At 45.2% G+C, this 24,139-nt stretch overlaps 1 protein-coding gene across 7 annotated transcripts in view; it reads right to left on the bottom strand.

The window, feature by feature from the left end:
* LOC106608688 (neurexin-2) overlaps positions 1-24,139 on the bottom strand; it is a 1,106,898-nt gene that overhangs the window by 502,402 nt on the left and 580,357 nt on the right. For all 7 annotated transcript variants that reach the window (XM_045721575.1, XM_045721576.1, XM_045721574.1 and 4 more), the window contains 3 exons: positions 6,963-7,082; positions 6,135-6,516; positions 4,460-4,650 (listed from right to left, as the gene is read on the bottom strand). In XM_045721575.1, the coding sequence (XP_045577531.1) occupies positions 4,460-4,650; positions 6,135-6,516; positions 6,963-7,082 (693 nt within the window). The remainder of the gene's footprint in view (positions 1-4,459; positions 4,651-6,134; positions 6,517-6,962; positions 7,083-24,139) is intronic.

Raw genomic sequence — 24,139 nt, 5'->3', positions numbered from 1 at the left:
AAGAAACAAAACAATGATATCCCCATATGCATCGGAGTCATATCTTTCCTGGATATTTTACAGCTTGTGTCTAGCATAAAGGATCGAGGACCAAAGTGCTGTTATAGATCACTTTATATCATCAGACCTCTTTCCTTTTCTTCAAAATCTTAGCCTAACAAGGGGTAGGCTTGTGCTTTTTGCAATTGTCTTTAATAAAAGGTAGGCCTATGGCATAACCTCTCAGACCCCCTCAATTCGAGTATTGGTTTTAACTTAACAGCCCTTCACTGACATGGAGGTAAGCTATTTAAAGAATGCATGCTGGTTTGAGGAAATGACCGACAAATCTATGGATATAGCAGCCTAATTTTGTCTGTCAAACAGGTAGGCCTACCTCATTTCTTAAATAGGAAGAAATAGGCTCCAACCCAAGGCCCTCTTGTTGTTAGTATAGTCTGATTAAAATGAAGACTGTTGAAATGAATTATGCCTACTCGAATGTGCCTACTTTCAGCACCATGAGCTGTCCATTTCCCATTGATTGTGCCTTGGCTGCTGCTTCAGTTTTCAGCACCACAATGTAAGTTACTTGAATCTGGCTTACTGTGAGGTCGACAACCCTGATAAATAGACCTACATCATGGGTAAGAAACATATTGTTTTTAATCTAATCTATTATAGTAGTAGCAAGCTAGCAAAGTTGACCTCCAGTCCTCCTTCTCAAACTGAACAGAACATAGACTATAGGCTAGTCTGTGCACAAGATAGGGATTTTTTTTGGACTAGGCTTAATAAATAAAAACATTTGGAAGAAGCCGTTGACTCCTCCTGAACTGCCACTGTAGGCCTACACAGCACAGCCATTGTTAGGCAGCACACAAAACATATTTTTCATCAGCAAGAGCAGAGCAGGCCGGGGCTCAGGGTTGGAATATCCATCACAGTGTGTAATACAGCCTAGTTTTATTTACACCATCCCAGCAACTATCTTAGAAATATAATTTTGCTCTGTGCTTCTCTGAGCATGCACTTTGTAGCCTGTAGCCTATTTGCTATGGATTATGTGATTGAGACCACACTAAATAGCCCATAGGCTCACTTGATATTGCGCAGCCAGCAGAGAATCAGAGATGAGGGATGGCATCAGGCATAGCCTAATAAGCGACTAATTCTAAAATACTGAGAAATATTGAAATTTCATCAATTACATGACACTCCCCTGGAGGAGATTTTAAAAAGACAAAACCCTCCCCTTGACTGAAGTTAAAAAAGCATGTCCCTCCCCCATTTTCCTCCAGGGACACATTATGTAAATGTAGAACCATCCCTTAGTGATGATAGTGATAGTGATGATACTGATAGTGGTGATAGTGATGATAGTGATAGTCATAGTGATAGTGATGATAGTGATAGTCATAGTGATAGTGATGATAGTGATAGTGGTGATAGTGATAGTGATGATAGTCATAGTGATAGTGATAGTGATGATAGTGGTGATAGTGATAGTGATGATAGTGATGGTAGTGATGATAGTGATAGTCATCGTGATAATAGTGATAGTGATTGTGATGATGGTGGCAGTGATAGTGATGATGGTGGCAGTGATAGTGATGATGGTGGTAGTGATAGTGATGATGGTGGTAGTGATAGTGATAATAATGGTAGTGATGATAGTGATAGTGATGATAGTGATAGTGATAATAGTGATAGTGACGATAGTGATAATAGTGATAGTGATAGTGACGATAGTGATGATAGTGATAGTGATAGTGGTGATAGTGATAGCAATGATAGTGATTGTGATAATAGTGATCGTGATTGTGATGATAGTTATAATGATAGTGATGGTAGTGATGGTGGCAGTGATAGTGATGATAGTGATAGTGATGATAGTGATAGTGGTGATAGTGGTGATAGTAGTGATAGTGATGATAGTGATATTGATGATAGTAATAGTCATGGTGATAATAGTGATAGTGATTGTGATGATAGTTATAATGATAGTGATGGTAGTGATAGTGATAGTAATGGTAGTGATGATGGCAGTGATAGTGATGATGGTGGTAGTGATAGTGATGATGGTGGTAGTGATAGTGATGGTAGTAATAGTGATGATGGTGATAGTGATAGTGATGATAGTGAAAAGCCATGCTTTCTACAGACGTGTGGATTCACTGTTTATAGTAACGCCTCGGAAGAACACTCACCAAGTCGGTTGGCAATAAAAAGCAGAAAATGGCCACCCCCTTCTTCTTCACAAATTGCCTGGGCCTTCTGTTTCTTTTGCAGAGACAAATCGCTTCACACATTTTGAAATATGCAAATGAAAGTGTTAGTGACGCGGGGCCTGTAGCTGGAGGCCAAGAGGCTTGTTGACGACGCATGCTTCATTTGTGGCAGCCGTTCAATAGTCTTCTTCTCCTCCTCGACTTCATCTGCACTGATATGAGAGGACTGGAGAGGTGAAAAGCAGATTGCTTACACCTTTGCTGTGTTGTCAGGTCAGTGCAGTTGATTGAGACGGGACTATTTTACACTATTCATCTATTTTAGACTACGAGATACTCTTTCCCAGTTTGAGGCTGTGAGTAATTTCTCATCTTCTGACCCTCATCTTGTTTCCATGCTCTCCCTGGCTCCCAAGTCTGCCTCTTGCCTGACATGAACAGCTGTCACACTGTCATAGATACTGGTCATCAATCAAGAACAGCTTTTTTTTGACAAACTCCATCGAAATAAGATAGAGATGCAGTCTATCATTCCATTAGTAGCTCATTGGGGCAGATATGCTACAAGGAAAGCATGGATATGATTGTGGGAAAGAGAGTGTTTAATCTACTAGTCTGATAGTATACTATAGAAACTATACAGTCTCTCCATATAGCGGACATGAGTCAGTCATGGGCACGTGATGAGGTAGCAACGCCTGAGAACTTCAAAAACAGTGTCTACCCTCAGCCCAAAACGGACTGTCCTCTTGGTCTAACGGTCTATGACGTTGGTTGCTCCCGTGGGAGACCCAAGTTCATATCCTGCGGTTTAAACCTACTTATTGCCGTCCACTTTCCACGGGCCTCCTGATTCTTCCCTCTTATCAACTACATCCAGGGGTATGTGTAATCACTGGCCTCGCCATCCCTCTTAATATAAGGTCCCTGGTACTGCGCCAGTCAGCTAAAACCCACTCATGATTAACACAGCCAATTTTATGGCACCAGCAGGCCCTGCAGATAAAGGTACTGGCAAAGAGAGGACATACCCCATCAATAAGCCTTATAAAAGCTCTGGTTGGCTTTTTATCTTTTGACCTCTCAGATCCGCCAGCACCCACTGGGAGGGCCCCTCTACTTCCTAAGGGCCTCTCTTCTTCCTATGGGCCCCTCTACTTCCTAAGGGCCCCTCTACTTAATAACCCCCCCCGGTGGAAGAAACAGAGGCTTCTCTCCTAAAAGCCATTGTTGATCGTTGTGATCAGATCTCTGATAAAAGTCAAGTGTACCGCGGGACCGCCAGCGGAATTACAACTAGACACACGTCTACTGGGAGGAAGAGGAATATGTGGGGTTTGTTTTTGTCGATATTGTTGTTATTTTTCCCTTCAATCTCTTCCTAGACGCAGGGGTTTTAGTTGATATTAGGAGGTACTGATTGGCTGGGGAAATTGTGCCGAGCGTCCGGCGATGCTGACAGCGGCTGAAGGAGAGGATCATATTTCAAGGTGAAGAGGGTTGGTTGGCGCGGCAGGCTGGCTGCCAGCCTTTTGTTAGGTTTAATTCTGCCTCCTGTCCACTGTTGTTTGGTGGGCGGATTTGTGATTGGCACTGCGATCGGGTTTCTCTACTCTACTGCCTAACCTGAACACCAAGCCTCCTGAGCGGTCATGCATTTGAAAGCTGAACAAACAGAATAAAAATGAATAAATAACTGTGCGCACGTATGGGCATGTGCACACTCTTAGCATCCTCGAAGGGGGCAGAAAGGTGCACACACACACACACATGCACAGCACAGGTAGACAGTCAGCAACTTTTCAGCACCGTCTGAGTCCAAGTCTCATGGTACACACATTACAGACACAGAGACTTTTCTTCTCATTGTTGCGTGACAGTACATGAAAGGCTGTCTCACTGAGAGACAGCCACGAGTCATGTGAAAGGACCGGCTGAGTGTGTGTGAAGATAGTTCCCCAAAGAGTCAATCCAAGATTGGGCTATCTTTCATAAGCCAAAGCTGGTTGGCTCAGTGAGCATTCTCTGGTTGAATATTTCCGACTGTGCACGCTACGGGAACGCTACTTAAAACACGGTGGAATCTCTGAGTAACTCACTGAAAGCTAGAGAGAACCAGAGAGAGAAGAACCAAATATATTGGGATATGTGCCCAATAGTAACAAACTTGATTAGTAGTAGAGCCACTGAGGACTCTTCTACTGCAGCAGTTGCCTATGGAAACGGGCATATAGAATAGTGCCCCTTACCTTTGAGATCCAGGTTGCGGGCTCCATTGGAGTGCTGGGTGACGGTGCGTGAGTCGATCTTGAGCGTGTGCACGTTGTTGGCGTCCCGGGAGACCACCACGTTATGCCACTGGTTGTCATTGAGCGGCTTGTCCGAGTTGCCCTTCATCAGCGACGGACCGTTGCCGAGGTCAAAGACGTAATGGACGTAGCTATAAAGACAGGTCATAAGAGATTTTTAGTAAATGACTGTAGGTGTGTGTGTGTGTGTGTGTGTGTGTGTGTGTGTGTGTGTGTGTGTGTGTGTGTGTGTGTGTGTGTGTGTGTGTGTGTGTGTGTGTGTGTGTGTGTGTGTGTGTGCGTGCGCGTGCGCGTGCGCGTGCGCGTGTGTAACACCTCATCCATCACATTCAGTCAGTGTGACCAAACCAAAATCAAAATGTCACCCACAGAACAAAGTTCTTTGAAATAAGTGTAAACCAGAGAGAGCCAGGTCTCGCCAAGCATAATGAAGAATTTGGTGTTTGGCTCTTTTGAAAAATGTTCCTGGGTCTTTTGAAAAAAGTTTTGTGTTTTGAACAACTCCATGGAGATGCCATGCAGTCCTTTCACTTTAGTTAAGGCTGTTCAATGGAGGAGCCCGGAGTTCAAGGTGACAGGGTGAGTCAGTCCAACCCATATTATATTTAAACAGTATCCTTTTATTCAGCCTCCAGCAGTAGATGGCCCTACCTCACATTCAGTAATATACAGCTTCTCAGAAATGATATACTTTGAAATGTAAATAACTCATTTTTCCTCTGAGACACTCTGAAATAAACTTTTCCCTCCTGTTTGCCCCGAGGCGGACATGGTGGCATTGCTTGTTCATGCGCAAAATGATTTGCTTTTGTGTCGTCTGGTGATGACTGGTTTGCCTGAGCAATGTTTATCGAATGTGTTTATTCCTGCTTTGCCTTGTCTTTGTGTGTGCTGAAAGAGAAGTTGGGGCTCCTTTGTGTCGTAACAATGCCAGGCGGGGAGTAAGAGGAGAAGGGAGATACATGCAACATAACAAGGATTTTTCATACATGCCGTAAGAATGGATGAATAGGCTGGCGACAGCAGGGAATCTAACACACCAATCAGAGCAGTGCTATTTCAGGGTTCCTTTTCTTCAAAGCCTTCAATCAGAGTTTTAACAAGTAAATTACAATTTTAAGGCCAATTAAATAGCTTTCGTTCAGTCTGTTTACGTCTATGGGGCATACGGATTGTGTGTACAGCTGGATGGGCGTCTGGTCTTTACAATGAAGAAAGTGGAATATTTTCTCCAACTTCTATTCCCTCCCCATAATTATAGCCTGTTCTGGCCATTCATGGAGCTATAAACCAAAGTGATTATTAATGCTCCCTGAGAAAAAGAGGGAACTACCTTCAACCAGCTCTGATTCACAGCACCGTATTACCCAAACTCCCTACTCTATCTATCTTAGTGGAACGGATGTAGGACTTCATCATTTTCACCTCATCTACATCTTACAATATTTTCATGCAAATAATTGTTTTCTGCTTTATTGTGTGATTAAGATGTGCCACACTTGGAATGGTAGGCCATGTGGGAAGAATCTAATCTAAACTTCACCACATTTCATTTTTCAGGGTAACCTCATGTCATGTCCTTATCCGTAAAGAACAATCAAACGTCCAGACTCACCCTTTGACCAGCTCCACGACGATGAAGTCGCTGCCGTCCCCCGAGTTGAAGAGCAACAGACCGTCCGACGTGGTGGTCTTAAACTGGAAGAAGAGGTGCATGGAGGCGTAGGCCTGCAAAGTAGCCAACGCCAGGTAGCTCGCTTTCGTTCGAAACGTCACCGGATCGGCGATGATGTGGCGCATGCCGAAGCGGGCGTTGAGTTCACAGTAGGAGATGTCGCCGTTCTTGCACTGGTCCAGGTAGGGCACGCCATTGACCGTCAGGCCCTGGAGGTGACCGATGAAGTTGGAGGGCACCACGGAGATGAAGCGGCGCTCTGTCATGATGCCCGTCTCAATGTTGTGGAACTCCAGACGGGTGTGGGCACCTGTCATTTGGCCTGGAGGGTGCAAGAGGACATGGGAATATTGTTGGGATTATAGGCCTGAGTTCCTCCTCATTTTCTTAACGATGTGGCCTGATCAGGACAAGCTTTAGGCCCAGGTAATGATATGAATACGGACGGAATATGTGGGTTACATGCCTTGATGATGTTATGGCTTCCTAGTAATCAACAGTAATGAGCTTGGCCAAGCAGCTTATTACAAATACCCCCGTCCTAAACATGGTCAGCCCCAGAGGACTTCTCTGGGCGGTTTGTGACTACCCCAAACCGGTTCAAACTGACTGACACTGGCAACTTAAGGAATAACTTCACAGGGTCATTTTTAACCCCATGCCTCATCATATTCCCTCTCTCTTGCATTCCTCTCACCTCTCACCCCCTCCATCCCTCCATTCTACCCAACAGGGGGTAGTGGCTGACAGTGGAGAGTGGACACTGACCTTCTACCGTCACATTGTCCACAGAGAGTTGGAGGTTCTTTCCTCTGCGCACCACTTTCACTGTGTGCCACTCGTTGTCGTTGAGCTTTTGGCCGGCGAAGACCGTCTCGGGTCCTTTACCTGCAGGGAGAGAGCTAGAGTCACCTACCCATCAGAAAGAGTGGGTAGGTGACTCTAGAGTGGGTAGGTGACTCAGTGTAGCAGCCACTCTCAGCGACTCAAGTCCTCAGAGGAGATACTGTACACGGCTTATGGAGAAAACCTGCACGTTTATCCCACACAAACACTCACAGTTTTCACACAAATAAAAAATGTGTTACAGTACAGTCTCACACACACACACACACACACACACACACACACACACACACACACACACACACACACACACACACACACACACACACACACACACGTACATAGAGTAGTATTGTACTAAATGGTCTTCCATGTCTGTCATGTCTGTCATGTCTGTCATGTCTGCATGTCTGTCATGTCTACCATGTCTGTCATGTCTGTCATGTCTTCCATGTCTGTCATTAATTTGTCATGTTGTATGTTTTGTTGTCTTGCATGTCTGTCATGTCTACCATGTCTGTCATGTCTGTCATGTCTTCCATGTCTGTCATGTCCTCCATGTCCTTCATGTCTGTCATGTCTGTCATGTCTTTCATGTCTGTCATGTCTGTCATGTCTGTCACATAAAAACCTCTAACCCAGGAAGAAAGACTCATAAACAGACAACCCACCTTACAATCATATAGTAACAGCAGGATGCCATCAAAGACAAAGCTGGAGGGAAGCTAGGTGTTGCAGTGCTTCTTATTGAACAAGCCTTTCATGGTAAAGTGAAGATATGGTCATGGACAGCAGAGATGAGAGGTAGAACTATTTATAGCTATCGCCTGTAGGACTAGTGGAGCTGTGTAATTGCCATATGAGTCTTTGCCAGACTGAGTAGAGTAAGTGTAGATCAGACTGAGGATGAGGTGGCTCAGCTGCATTGAATCCCCATCTCCCCTCATCTCACTTCCCCTCTAGTATAATACGACTCACTCCGCCTCTCCTCTCACTACCCCTCTCTTCTCACTCCCCCTCTCCTCTCCTCACCTCTCCTCCCCTCTCACTCCTCCTCTCCTCTCACTCCCCCTCTCCTCGCCTCTCCTATTCTCTTACTCCCCCTCTCCTCCCCTCTCACTCCCCCTCTATTCTCACTCCCCCTCTCCTCCCCTCTCACTCCCCCTCTCATCTCACTCCCCCTCTCATCTCACTCCTCCTCTCATCTCACTCCTCCTCGTCCTCCCCTCTCACTCCTCCTCTCCTCTCACTCCCCCTCTCCTCCCCCCCTCACTCCTCCTCTCCTCCCCTCTCACTCCTCCTCTCCTCTCACTCCCCCTCCCCTCACTCCCCCTCTCATCTCTCTCCTCTTCTCTTACTCCCCCTCTCCTCTTCTCTTACTCCCCCTCTCCTCTCACTCCCCCTCTCCTCTCCTCTCACCCCCCCTCTCCTCTTGTCACCGTCTCGCCTCCACTGCCACAGGAGATGGCAGTTTGAAGCAACCAACATATGGCGGTGGGAAAAATGATTATTAAAGACATATTTACTGTAGTGGCTTCTTTCCTCTCTCTCTCTCACCAATTGGGCCCGGCCCTATTTATAGTTTTTCCAATGACACGGACCAATTATATCAAGTGTAGCAGGGAATGAGTGAGTGAGTGACAGAGTAAAATAGTGATGGTCAGCAAAACTGAATCAGTCTGTCCTTGAGGTGTATTATGCTTATTATGTTTTGAATGAGCGATGTCGTGACGACGGCTAATTGTGCTAGTGCTAACAGTTGCAGCGAAGGGCTCTATGTTTGCACATTCAAAGCAGGATAATTCCTTTTACTAAAAGGGCAATACATTAAAAACTAACCAACAGGAAGAGGAAATTAAATAATTAGACTATGCAATACAGTAGCCAAAGAGGCTGAAACAAAAGGTTAACCCTGACGACGGTCAACTCGCAGTATGTCATGATGGCAATCACCGAGGCAAAGAGAACAGTGATTAGTAGGGAAAATAATGGGTCTGTAAACAAAGTCATAATGAGGGATTCTTCCACTCCACTGCCCGGTGGAACCAGCCCTGAAATAGTACAGTGCCCCGAGGAAGCCAGTCACTTCCATTGAAGACCTACTGCAGGCTACTGTACGATATCCTGACTACCACTGTGCAACAACTGGTTAAAGTGCACATTTGGTATGGTTGGAAAACAACAAAACAAGCAGTGGCCATCCAACACTGTTAAGGCCTGATGTTTTGTTTATGCAAGAAGAAAATCCAATATTACAAATCTGTCTGTTTATTTTTGCGACTGGCGATGCGTGGTGGCTGCAGGTGCCTGGTGGATAATGGAGTGTGGCTTGGTGGAATGAGATTGTCCCCCCCAGTTGTGTGTGAAATGATTTAGTTTTGAGGGAAAAAAGGTTTTTATCAATTGATAGCCCATATGCGCAAACACACACGACACGCGCATACACGCACGCACGCACGCACGCACACACAAACACAAACAGGATAACCGTTTTCCCATTAACTGTTGTTACCTTTCTCCCTGGCTTTTTGTCTGAAGCAACAAAATTGGATAGAGAGACGTTTAATCACACAATTTGAAAAGTAAATATGAGGCAAAGTCCCCTACTGCAGAGAGAGAGAACAGGAGAACGAGTTTAAGATAAACTGCTTGAGAGAGAGCTTATGAACGAGAGAACGGGAGAGAGTGAGAGAGAGAGAACGAAGGGACAATAGATTTTGATGTACCACTGGAACACTTTCGGAGCCTGCAGAGCAGGCATAATCCATGGAAAATTGTTCCTCTGGGATATAGTGCATGTGCTATTTATCTGCCCCAGCCACAAGAGGCCAGAAGGGGCTAACTTTAAGGAGCACAAGAGGCCAGAAGAGAGCATGGGGGCTAACGCTAAGGGGCACATGAGGCCAGAAGAGAGTATGGGGGCTAATGCTAAGGAGCACAGGAAGTCAGAAGAAGGCATGAGGGCTAACACTAAGGAGCACAAGAGGCCAGAAAAAGGCATGGGGGCTAACGCTAAGGAGCACAAGAGGCCAGAAGAGAGCATGGGGCTAACGCTAAGGAGCACAAGAGGCCAGAAGAGAGCATGGGGCTAACGCTAAGGAGCACAAGAGGCCAGAAGAGAGCATGGGGCTAACGCTAAGGAGCACAGAGGACACATCAGGCCAAAACAGCAGGCCATAACAATGAAGGTCTCATCGTGCCTGCTACTCGGGAGAACACCAGCAAGAGGTTTGGGGGCAGATAACAATGCAATGGGTCATATTAGCTTGAAGCTAATACACAGTAACCCTACTGCAGCTAGCTAGCAGCTAATGGGTACTTCAATCCCCATAATGCTATGGCTCTACCACATGCTGCTTACCCAACTGACAGGCTGATTTTTGCTAAAGTAGCTAGCTAGTTAATAGCTAATGGGCACTTCAATCCACATATTGCTATTGCTATAGCTCTACTACCTGTACGCCTAACTGGCAGGCTGCTTAATGCTGACGATTGACCATCTTCTAATGCCCAGGTAATGAAGACAGCAAACAGGCTAGGGGAAGAGGGCTTAGGGCTAAATGAGGCTGTAAACCTCATTTCTGCCGTGTCAGCCAGCCTCACTCATCTCCGTAGAAACAAGGCAAATCATTAATAAGAGCAGTGGTATTAAAATGGAATTCCTTTTTAATGGCGAATCCACTTTCTCTTTCTGTCGCTCTCCCTTTGTCACCGAGATCAATGGGAGAACGACCTCTGATCATATAAACAGAGGTCGTTCTCTCACTTGTTCTCTCGTTCATTCTCTGTTCTCTCACTTTTTCTCACATGAATTCTCTATCTATCTCACACTCCACCACTCCCTCCCCCATATTGTCTGTCCTCAAGGTGGACGGTATAAAGTTTGGTGTTTTGGTCGGTATTGGAAGCTCCTGTTTTAGCCATCTGGTTTAATGTGGACGTCATTTACTGAGTGGAGCACCCGTCAGCAGGATGGATGAGATGTGTTACATTCACCAGCTTTTTCCCAATTAACAACAGTTGATTAATCAATTATCACAGTATTTCTATGCAAATACCGTTGATTAATGCACACTAATCGATGAAAGCACCCATTTAATCAGCGGCTATGTATTGCAGTGCAGTGCACCATTCCCACAAGTTAACTCAGGGTTAAGAGACTGGCTAGGAGAAGTAAAGCTCTCCATTTTGGCTCCGACCCCTAGGGTACGGAGATATGGGTGTACTTTGACCAACTCAACTGGACCCAAAAGCCACTGTTTCTCCCCAACACGTAGAACCATTCGTCAGCCACAACACCTTCGAAACAGTGGACCTGAGAGTCTACAGAGATCTTCCCGTACCAACGTCTCCTCTGAGTCTCAGTCTCGTCTCACAAGAGATGAGATGAGAAACTAGGCTGTCGCGTGGCACGGCCGCGGCTAATCACGCACAGGCGGCACCATGGCATCGTTAACCGAGAGGAATCCTGACATGGCTGGGAGTCTAATTGGGCCGCGGCAAAGCATTGTGGCCCGCCTCGGGGAGAAACAGCCAGCCTCCAAGAGAAAGAGAGTTCAGGAGCTATCAGCGCTGCAAGAAGACAGGGCCACGCCCTCAGGGGCTGTGGTGCGATAGTGTCACAAGTGCGTCATGACTCCATGGGGTGAGAGAAATGTGTTCCATTGGGTCGCTAAAGCATGTGTAAATTATGGAGCCGAAGGTCAGAGGCCACTGCAGGGGATGTAAGTCTGTGTCACTGAGTCAAGGGGTTGGAGGGTCGCATCTTTGAGATTATGTTTAACCATTGAGACGCTGTCTACTGCTTTGCATGGCAGAGACTCCATGGTTTGAGGCATTTCTGAAGCTATTTTGTTTTCATGTATGGTTTTTATACATTTTATGCTAGACTATTAATGATAACTTTTGAATAGTGATGGATTCATACATTTGTTTAAAAGATTACATAAACATATAAGGAGGGATTTTGGTGATCCCAATCTGTTTCTACTGCTTAACAAAGCAACTAGAGGTCATATGTCTTTCTAATTGCCTATTTCATAATTTCAAACTTTCATCTTTATAGTTAGTAGAATATAGCCTACAGTAGCCCATAGAGATTGCCTGACTCAAAATCCATACAAGAGGGAATAATAATGAGGACCTAGCTGGACATTGAGGTGGCGATTCAGCAGTACAGCCCCGCGTGGCCTCGCAGGGAGAGAAACAGCATTGGGCCTGCATCCACTAATTAAAATGGGCTTCAGACAAATTCTCCCTCCTCTTTTCCCTCCCTCTCCCTCTTTATTCCCTCATTCTCTCCATTCTCAGCTCAGCAGCCCCCCTTTGAGGATGGACGGAGGATGCCGACGCTCAGGACCCGTTGCACAGTCAGTGTGTGTGTGTGTGTGTGTGTGTGTGTGTGTGTGTGTGTGTGTGTGTGTGTGTGTGTGTGTGTGTGTGTGTGTGTGTGTGTGTGTGTGTGTGTGTGAGAGAGAGAGAGAGAAAAACAAAGACAGATAGAGAGAGACAAAGAAAGAAAGAAAGAAAGAAAGAAAGACAGAAGCAGAAGGAGAGAGTGAGAGAGACAGAGAGATAAAGAGAGAGAGAAAGAGAGAAAGACAGAGAGAGAGAGAGGGCAGATGAGTGTAGATCCTGGATGACAGCTATGGATTTTGATCCTGTGTTTTCAGCGCTGTGTGGAAAACGACTGCTAATATCTGCTGACTGGGGGTGAACCTTACAGCCAAGGCACGGTGAGGAATCAAATGATAGAGGAGGGGAGGAGAGAGACTAGCTAATGCAACTCTCCATCTATAGGTGTCTGCTTTACTCCCGAGATAGACAGGTGGCGTGATCAAAGTGGAGAGGAGTGTGTGTGTGTGTGTGTGTGTGTGTGTGTGTGTGTGTGTGTGTGTGTGTATACGTGTGTGTGCGTGTGTGTGTAGATGTTATTTTTCATGGATCTTGCACAGTAAGATAATGGTTCCCTGCAATGTCTCCATCTGAAAATAATAACACTGCACTGCACATATTGGATGAGAAAACACCTTCAAAAAATGAACACACGTGCGCCTTTTATCACATCTCTCTCCATCTATCTCACTTTAACACACACACACACACACACACACACACACACACACACACACACACACACACACATGGTCAGAGCTTGACCACATAGTCCACAAACAGAGTAGATACGGAGGCCACTTTGCCACCACTGAAAAGCCACCCCAGGGACCAAGTGCCACACAGTAGACTGGGGTGAAGAGGCTAACAGGAAGTAGCCTGTCAACAGCATTATGCTAAAGTGCCTTCAGTGACTTCAGTTGTAGGTCTGTGTACTGTACTGTAGGTGTGTACATGCACTGTACCTTAGTCTGAGACTGGGTGTATGCCTGCTGTGTGTACATGTGTTGTGTGGGTGCCCACACAAACAAATACTACAGTTTACTATAGAATACTACTGTACTTACTATAGAATTCTGTAGTAAACTGTAGTACACTATACTGCACACTGTAGTATCCCTTGATCATGTGTAGTACTTGTTATAGAATGTTGTAGTATACTGTAGAATACTATACTAAATACTACAGTATTATACACAAGAAAACACTGTCGCAAATAGTACAGAAATGTCTGCAAAACCACTACTGTCGCATTACGCACACCTGGTCCCCATTTCCCTGATTGTAATTGTTTAAATGTGCCCTTTGGTTTCTATTGGGCTGTCGATTATTGTTCCAATGTACGTTTGTCGTGTGAGTTCCTGTGCTGTGTTGTTGTGGCTTTCGTGCTGCATGTATTGGGCAGATGATTACGGGTCTCGTCCCGTGTAGAGTCATTGTGTGCGTGTATGTTACGGGTCTCGTCCCGGTGTATTTATTCAAGGTACTTTTGTTTGGGTTTCAACCCTGTGTTTTGTATACGTGTTTGTTTGATCTTTGATCCCTGTGCCTTTACATGGCACGCTGTAATTTGGGTAAATTTTAAAAAACCGATCACGTATTCCTGCGCCTGTCTCCCGATCCCTTTATACCGACGTGACACCAGGTCCCTGGCACAGAGAGGAAGACTCAGTCAGAGATGTCGATTCAGCAATACGGCTTTCCCTACAGACTGCTCCACTCCCAGGATGTGGCATGGGAAAACACTCCACGGGGTAGCTCACAGGCTCATGCGTGGGTGTGTGTGTGGGGCGGGGGGTTGTACAATTGGTTACATGAGTGTTTATGTGTGTGTGTGTGTGTGTGTGTGTGTGTGTGTGTGTGTGTGTGTGTGTGTGTGTGTGTGTGTGTGTGTGTGTGTGTGTGTGTGTGTGTGTGTGTGTGTGTGTGTGTGTGTGTGTGTGTGTGTGTGTGTGTGTGTGTGTGTGTAGCATGAAGCCACCAGTCTCTGCGCCATCCCTGTGCCCCCGCTCTTCTCTGCCATCTGTTCTCTCTGGCATCCTTCCCATGTTGTTTGTGAAGGAGGAGGACCATCCCTCCATCCGCTTCTGTCTTTCTCAACACTCTCTCACATAGTCATCCTGAGCAGTGCCAACTTACTCCTCCCTCCCTCATGCAAGACTCTCCAATAGCTGTTTTTGCTCATGACTTCTCCACAGTCTTTTGGCTTGAACACATTTGAAACTTGTGTTCTACTCTGCCTCTACGAGTATTTGTAAAAACTCCATATGTTTAGGGGTGTAGCCCCCTTATATTGTCCATATATGATCATCATGTTTGATTAGTCTTTACATTGCTTGGAATGCAATGGCTTTAGACACTGCTACACTCTGCCATGCCGCCTGACCTCACGCCACATAGTCTGATGTCTCATGTTCCTATGATTCTATGACTTTGCCCCCCTGAGGGTTACTGTGCCAGCCTGCTATGGAGCACATAGGTAAATTCAGGATGGCATCAAACCAGCTGACACAACGGGCATGCCACACCAATTGGGGGCATAAGCAGGGCATGCCACACCAACTGGGGGCATAAGCAGGGCAGGCCACGCCAACTGGTGGCATAAGCAGGGCAGGTCATACCAACTGGGGGAATAAGCAGGGCAGGCCATACCAACTGGGGGCATAAGCAGGGCAGGCCATACCAACTGGGGGCATAAGCAGGGCAGGCCACACCAACTGGGGGCATAAGCAGGGCAGGCCACACCAACTGGGGGCATAAGCAGGGCAGGCCACACCAACTGGGGGCATAAGCAGGGCAGGCCACACCAACTGGGGGCATAAGCAGGGCAGGCCATACCAACTGGGGGCATAAGCAGGGCAGGCCACACCAACTGGGGGCATAAGCAGGGCAGGCCATACAAACTGGGGGCATAAGCAGGGCAGGCCACACCAACTGGGGGGCATAAGCAGGGCAGGCCACACCAACTGGGGGCATAAGCAGGGCAGGCCATACCAACTGGGGGCATAAGCAGGGCAGGCCACACCAACTGGGGGGCATAAGCAGGGCAGGCCACACCAACTGGGGGCATAAGCAGGGCAGGCCATACCAACTGGGGGCATAAGCAGGGCAGGCCACACCAACTGGGGGCATAAGCAGGGCAGGCCATACCAACTGGGGGCATAAGCAGGGCAGGCCACACCAACTGGGGGCATAAGCAGGGCAGGCAATACCAACTGGGGGCATAAGCAGGGCAACTGGAGGCATAAGCAGGGCAGGCCACACCAACTGGGGGCATAGGCAGGGCAGGCCACACCAACTGGGGGCATAAGCAGGGCAGGCCACACACACACACACACACACACACACACACACACACACACACACACACACACACACACACACACACACACACACACACACACACACACACACACACACACACACACACACACACAACCCCAACACCCTCCCTCCCTCCATGTGTCCAGTCCCGGCGAGCTAATCATGGCCATTGATGTCATAGGTTAATGGCTGTTTGTTCCACAACAACCTTCACAGTTGATTACTCATCCCCTGTTCAGACAGCAGGAGGACAGGCTAACAGCTAACATCTCACAGCAAGGCATTACAATGTATCTATGAGAAGCTAGTTTCTGGAGTAAATACTGTACTGAATAAGGAAGTGTACGGTGTCTTTTAGTGAGAGAGAGAGAGAAAGAGGGAGGGAGCGATAGTGAGAGAGGGAGAGAGAGGGAGAAAGAGTGAGAGAGGGAGAGAGGGGGAGGGAGGGAGAGGGTGAGAGAGGGAGAGACAGTGTGTCACATACAGAAGACAGAAAGGTGGTGGTGGAGAGGGACAAGGAGAGAGATGGGAGAGAGAGAGAGAGAGAGAGGTAGAGGGACAGGTAGAGAGAGCGAGAGAGAGAGAGAGAGAGAGATAGTGATGACTGACTCAACCTACATACAAAGAACTACCTAGCTAATGGAAGCAAATCTGCACACCGACATCATTATCCAAATGTCCATTGGTGTCGTTCATCAAAATATAGAGATTTCTTTAAGATTTGAACGATGTACAGGATATTCAGATATGGATTTTGTATTACTATTTGTTCTACTACAGTATGTAAATTCTTTCTCTGAGATACAAATGTTTTCCACTGAACCCGCTACACATTCAGTATTCATCTAACCTATTTCCATACCCAATAGCTCAAATGACTGCATGCACACCGTAGCCCTTTCTTTTTGTACAGGCCTTAAATTGAATTCATGGAGGTAGCAGGGCTATGCAACTAACAGCTTATTTAAAGACCCTGGGAACATTTTCATGATTCATGACCATGAACTGTGTTATTAACCTACCTCATTGACTTTCAGATTGTGGAATGGCTTGGTTAAAAATGAACCCCAGCACCATTTAAATTGGAAACCATTTTTGGGCAAAGCTGTGGGGGATAGCATGCTGAACTTGTAAATAAGCCCTATTCTCGTGAATACGGTGCTAGCCATTAAACAGGGTCCATATTGTTATGGAGGGGACAATAAAAATGCTATTGACTTGTTTCATCATCTGGTGAATAACATTTGTTAAGAGGGTGGATGGTGATGGACATTCTATGATGTGCAATGGACAGACTTGCAACCCATCTGGGCATGTCTCTCTCTGTTTCAGTACTACAGCAATAGAAGGCTTTGTTGTGATATACTGCTGAAATGGTTGAGAAGTGGTTTCTATAGCATGAGATGATCACTTGGCTCTGCTTCTTCCCAGATATGGGGATCAGGCTGTCTTTGACATTGATCGTATTTGTCTCCTTAGCCTATGATATCATATTTACTATGATATCCAAGGAGAGCGGGGCCCATCTCAGATCTAATGAAGGGTGTGTGTGCCAGCCAGTTGTAATGGCGCCAGTCTGCTAACAGCTAGCGCAACCACTGAGATGAAAGATGTGATGAACAACAGAGAGTGGTGATTAAAACACAAGAAGACAGCCAGACAAGATGCTCTCCGGCTCTCACTCTGTTTTCTCACGCTCTCAATTTCTCTCTGTCCATTCCCCCTCTCTCCCCCTCTTCTTCTGTTTTGCTTTCTTTCTACCCTCTCTCTCTACCCCCTCTTTCTACCCCCCTCTCTTTACCCCCCTCTCTCCACCACCTCTCGCTCTACCCTACTCTCTCCCTTGCTCCATCCTCTCAGATCCCCATCCTCACAGAAAATACCTCTCTCTCTCTCTGTATCTCCATCTCACCCTCTTCCCTCTCATCTATTTCCATATTGAAAACAGAGCAGACCTTTTCTCCTCTCTCATCTCTCCATCTTGGGGAAAGTAGGCTAGGCTGGCAGTCAGTTGAGGACACTGTCGCATCCTGCCACCACAGCAAAACAACCCCAGCAGCCAAAACATGGCCTGATTTGCCAGGGGATGCAAGGGAGGGGGATGGGAGAGGCGGCCACATAGAGTGTGACCCCCAGCCATGATTATCCATTATCCATGACCCTGTAGGCCAATTATCACGATAAGGGACAGAGAGGAGGGCCAGGTGGGTTGTTATCAGACTGCTTCTCTAACACCTGCACCTTCACTGTAAGGTGTGTGGTGCCTGTTCGCATGCATGATGAGATCAAATCTGTTGTTATCTAGCCTAGCAATGAAGGGAGGGGAGATGTCCAGTGGAAGAGCGATTGATCTTAATAGTGAAGGAGGTGAGAAATGAATCTCTCGCTCTCTTTCACCTCTCTCCTTCATCTAATTAATCTCCCTCCCCATCTTCCTCTTTCTATCGTTTCATCTCTCTATCTTCCTCTTTCTATCGTTTCATCTCTCTAACTTCCTCTTTCTATCTCTTCAGCTCCCTCTCTCTTCATCTCTCTCTCCCTCTCCTGGTGGATTTAGTTGATTTGGACCAGGTCACCCAGTATGCAACAGCAGCGTTGCCCTGGGAGACCCCATCATTCTGCTAAGGGAGTATGAACCCAGACAGCATCAATGTGCTATTGCTCCTCTCATTACACCTCCCATAACAAGCCTATATTTAACCTGTCTCTCTGTCAGCCTATTGGGTTGAATGGGCTGCCATATCACCATGCAAGTTGAATACTAAGAGACGAGGGGTGCATCTCATTGCTGTTAAGTGGCTTCCATTCCTTGTGTTTTCATCTCCATGATCACTGATCTGGCATGGCCTAAAATGGCCAGTCACATATGTTGAAAGCCTATTAAATCCTTTCACTTGTTTGTGTTAAAAGTATACATGGAAAGGAAGCCATGGATGAGTATTGACACACCCAAGAAGATGAGTTGTATACCATCTTACCAAGCCATTAGGGTAGTGAAAAATGGTACGACATGGGGACAGGTAAGGAATCTTCTGTGGCACCATACAGGGCTGGTGGGCAGGGTGGCACAATGCAAGGCTGGTGGGCTGGGTGGCACCATGCAGGGCTGGTGGGCAGGGTGGCACCATGCAAGGCTGGTGGGCTGGGTGGCACCATGCAGGGCTGGTGGGCAGGGTGGCACCATGCAGGGCTGGTGAGCTGGGTGGCACCATGCAGGGCTGGTGGGCAGGGTGGCACCATGCAGGACTGGTGGGCAGGGTGGCACCATGCAGGACTGGTGGGCAGGGTGGCACCATGCAGGACTGGTGGGCAGGGTGCCCTGGTGCCATAAGTCAAGGGGAGAGATACTCCATGGGCGTCGTGCCACCCTCCTTAAATTATCGTCACTTTTAGTTCCACCACCAGCACCTTTTTCTGTCTTTTAGTATGTGACACACTGTCTCTCCCTCTATCTCTCCCTCTGTCACTCTTTCTCTCTATTTCTCTCTCCCTCTATTTCTCTCTCTCATCTGTTGTCATTTCTCTGCTTCAGTCCTCACACCTCATTCTGTATCTCTGAGCTACTGTTGGTCTATTTGTCTTCTCTCCTCCAGCTCTCCTCTTTCTCTACGTTGCTCTCTATTTTGGGTGAATAGTGTGAAGTAATGGGTCTGACAGAGAGAGCAGAAGAAACTTCCAGACTGGCGAAACACTGAGGCGGGTACACTCAGTGCACTCCCAAAAATGTAATCTCCCTCTAATTGTAAGGTCACAGTCAACCTTATGCTCCATTATACTGACTGGTACCCTTTCAGACTGGCCTTTCAGTCTACGTATTACCCTTGTGGAAAACTGGGCACATATTTTGTTCACTTTGGTGGTTTTTGACAAAGGAACATAAGCAATATTGATGAATTGTAATTTCACCGCAGACTAGTTTTCCCTTACTATTGGGGTAGCTTTCGACAGACTTGGAAAGGGCGTTTTGAAAAACGTCCACTGATAGGCTATGTAACCACATGCATGTACACACGCTCACGCTCATTCCGTTTCAGCTCTAGTTAGGAAAATACGCTGATTATGTAGTCCTTTGAAGTTGATGTGCTTCAAAGCTCTACTTTATTAGGTCATTTCTGTTTAACATTTGAAGAGGTATTTGGTTCATTTCTGATTTAAACATGCAGCGAGCCGGAAAATGTGTAAAAATGAAATGAGAACACGTATGCGGAGGACACATGGATATTTGCGAACATGCTTTTCCAATCTTCAAAACGTGCCTCGGTAATGTTGTGATGTCATATCCTCAGTTCCTGAGTGTAGCTATCCTATGAAGTGTCTTCTCTGTCTGTGTGCACGTTGCATATCCAGTAACACAGGACGTTTCATAGGACACATTACAACTGTCCTAACCAGTTGTCATTTAACCAAAGTTTATCATCAAAAATCAAACAAACATCGCTGACATAATTCTAGCTATTACGTTCATTTCATAAAGAATGCAGCTCATTGAAATGGGTGCAGAAATTAAGACAAGAGTCCTAATACATGTCATCCCCTCAACAGTTGGCTGCTTGGAATGAATTTGGCCCAGAAGATAGTCTGGGTATGAAAAGATCATTGAATTAAAGCTCTGACCGCCACTCAAGCATTAAATTGCCTTAGAAGATGATTTAATTTCATCGGAGCATTGGGTGAAAGGAAACTATTATACATGGCGATGTCAATACATGTCCAAACATGCAATGAACTCTACTGTAGTGTGGACTACTATCATAACTGATTTTATACAGCGTCACAATTATAGTACATGATGTCTTGTTAAGTGTTGCTCTCGATAAGGACCCAATAGATAAAAATGTTATGACACATACAACATATGAATCTTTATACATATGTACCACTTACATGTGTATACAGTAAGTTGTATACCTATATTTAAGCAATACGACACAAAGGGGTGTGTGGTATATATTGGTCATATATAGCACAAACCCCCGAGGTGCCTTATTGCTATTATAAACTGGTTACCAACGTAATTAGAGCTGTAAAAATACATGTTTTGTCATACCCGTGGTATACGGTCTGATATTCAGGGCTCGAACCACCCAGTTTATAAGGTGTGTGTGTGTGTGTGTGTGTGTGTGTGTGTGTGTGTGTGTGCTTATGAGCCTATACTCTACTGCATGCGCAAATATGTGTGTGCCTTGGATCGTGTGTGTGCAAGTGGATGGGACAAAGGGCGTGACATTAACAGAAGGGTCTTGAGAGAGCCACATTGCTCACCATATGTCACAACACATCTCATTGCAGAGTGGGAGGTGCTGTTAGGTGGTTAAATATCACCCTCCATATTGATACATCACTTACACGACCAAACTAACCTGGCTGGCCAACTCTGATTCACTTCCTCGCAAAACACGCCCATTGGGTTACAGGATATCACTTACAGTGTAGGGAAGAATCTCACCCCAATTCACATAGGGAATAATTGCCATTATGTCTGCAGGAACACAAGTTTTTCGCTACACCCGCAATAACATCTGCTAAACATGTGTATGCGACCAATAAAATTAGATTTAACCCTAAATGGCATCAAATTCCATTTAGGGTTCTTGTCAAAAGTGCTGTATAGGGAACACGGTGTCATTTGGGATGCAGCCTATCAGTGGGTTACTGGATATAACTAAGGGAAGAAGGATATATTGGCATATAGGCTAAATCATGGGTATTCAAATGTTACCCTACGAGGTCTGGACTACTGCTGCTTTTCAGTCTACCTGATAATGAATTGCACCCACCTGATGTCCCAGGTCTAAATCAGTCCCAGATTAGAGGGGAAGAATTTAAATAAGCAGTGAAACTGGCTTCGAGGTCCAGATTTGAATTTGAGGGGCCTGTTATTGGAGCATGGCTGCATTTACATATGCAGCCCAATTCAAAAAATGTTTTCCACTAATTGTTCTTTTGACCAGTTAGATCATCGTTTTTGCCAATAATTGGGCAAAAGATAATAATTGGGCTGTCTGTGTAAATGTATAGCAGATCTATGACTGAGTCTGAGCTAAGTAGAACAAGTTGAGTTTCCACAGGCTAATCCACTTCTTTCATCGTCTGAGGGAAAATAACCAGGAGAATTCCCTCAAACTACTGTACTGTACCTCCCACTCAGAAACACAATGCAGCGGAAAATAGGCCATTCGCTTGTTGATCAAGAGATGTCTGTGTGTATGCCCTCTGCTGGAGAAAAATAATCCTCCTAAATCCTTCTCTTTTCCAGAGACAAAGACTTTTCCATGTGTTATCATGACATCTAGTGTTGGCTTGGTTGCAGTATGTTTAGTTCAAACCATCCCATTATTTCAAAGTGAGTCATGCCAGCAGCAATAGAGAGAATGAGGCTATTCATCATCTTATGACTCTTTCAGTATGCTGGTGGAGATGGCATGAATACAGGGCCTTCAGAAAGTATTCACTCCCTTTGACTTTTACACATTTTGTTGGTGTTACAGCCTGAATTCAATTGCACATTTTTTTGTCACTGGCCTACACACAATACCGCACAATGTGGAATATTGTTTTTAGAATTTTTTTTTTTTTTTTTACACATTAATAAAAAAATCTAAAGCTGAAATGTATTGAGTCAATAAGTATTCAATCCCTTAGTTATGGCAAGCCTATTTAAGTTCAGGAGTAAAAAAATTGCTTAACAAGTCACAATACGTTGCATGAACTCACTCTGTGTTCAATAATAGTGTTAAACATTATTTTTATTGACTAACTAATCTCTGTACCCCACACATACAGATAATTGTAAGATCCTTCAGTCGAGCAGTGAATTTCAAACACAGATTCAACCACAAAGACCAGGGAGGTTTTCTAATGCCTTTCAAAGAAGGGCACCTATTGGTACAGTTGGTTGTATTTTATTTTAAAGCAGACATTGAATATCCCCTTGAGCATGGTGAAGTTATTAATTACACTGTGGGTGGTGTATCAACACAACCAGTCACTGTAAAGATACATGCATCCATCTTAACTCAGTTGCTGGAGAGGAAGGAATCTGCTCAGCAGTGGTGTAAAGTACATAAGTAAAACTAAATTTTTAGGGTATCTGTACTTTACTTTACTATTCATATTTTGGAAAACTTTTACTTCACTACATTCCTAAGGAAAATTCTGGACTTTTTACTCCAAACATTTTCCCTGACACCCAAAAGTACTCGTTACATTTTTAAAGCAAAGCATTTTCCAAAACATGCATCCTGTTTTGCACCATGTACTAAAGTCATAATGCAAAAAATGTCGCAAAGCAATTAACTTTTAGTCCTCAATACAAAGTGTTATGTTTGGGGCAAATCCAATCCAACACAATCCAACAATCTCCATATTTTCAATCATAGTGCTGGCTGCATCGTGTTATGGATATGCTTGTAATCGTTAAGTACTGGGGAGTTTTTCAGGATAAAAAAATTACGGAATGGAGAGTATTTTTTGTAGATCGTTGACAAAAAAATGACAATTAGATACATTTTTATCCCACTTTGTAACACAACAAAATGTGAATATTTGATGAAGGCACTATATATTGCTGCGTATGTGGAATGCTTGTAGCACATACACATATAGATACATATAGATATTGGCACATAAAAAAAGTAGACATTTGTGCACTCAATGACGGACAGACAGACAGACAGACAGACAGACAGACAGACAGACAGACAGACAGACAGACAGACAGACAGACAGACAGACAGACAGACAGACAGACAGACAGACAGGCACTCGCACACACAGCAGGTTTCTCCTTAGTCATAGTGGGGCCTTCACTTACCTTGTCTGTTGACATGTTAATAGTGACAGTTTTCTGTCGTTCTCTCAGCATGCGTTGAAATACTTTTGTTTGTTCCCATGAATGATGTATGTCTGTCTACTATAGGGGGCTGTGCCCTCAATGGAGTCTACATTTGTATATTTACATTTTAGACATTTAGCAGAAGCTCTTATCCAGAGTGACTTACAGTACTGAGGGCAGTAACTTCACATTACATATAGTGATTTCACATGATGCATTCCAACACCAGCACATGTAAAACTAATCAACTAAACAGCCCTGTTCATTTGACTTAAATGAACACCCAATGGTAGTTGGGAATTCACCAGTGTGGGAGTCTGTGGGCAGAGAAAGTGAAAGTGTGTAGATTGGAAAGGGAAATGATAGAGATATGTCTACAAAGCTATTGGGTCGTTCCACCAATAGGTGTCTTTTGAGTAGCGTAACTTGGTGAAAAATGTTTTTTATTTGATTTCACCTAATTTGAACATTCGGTCATGAATTGCACATGTTCAAATGAATAAAAAACAAAATTGCCCATCTCAAGAGGTAAAACAAATAGAAAAGA

This window comes from Salmo salar, chromosome ssa07 (genome assembly GCF_905237065.1).
Source record: "Salmo salar chromosome ssa07, Ssal_v3.1, whole genome shotgun sequence".
Classification (NCBI taxonomy): Eukaryota; Metazoa; Chordata; class Actinopteri; order Salmoniformes; family Salmonidae; genus Salmo; species Salmo salar.
This window is presented reverse-complemented; position numbering and strand designations above follow the sequence as displayed.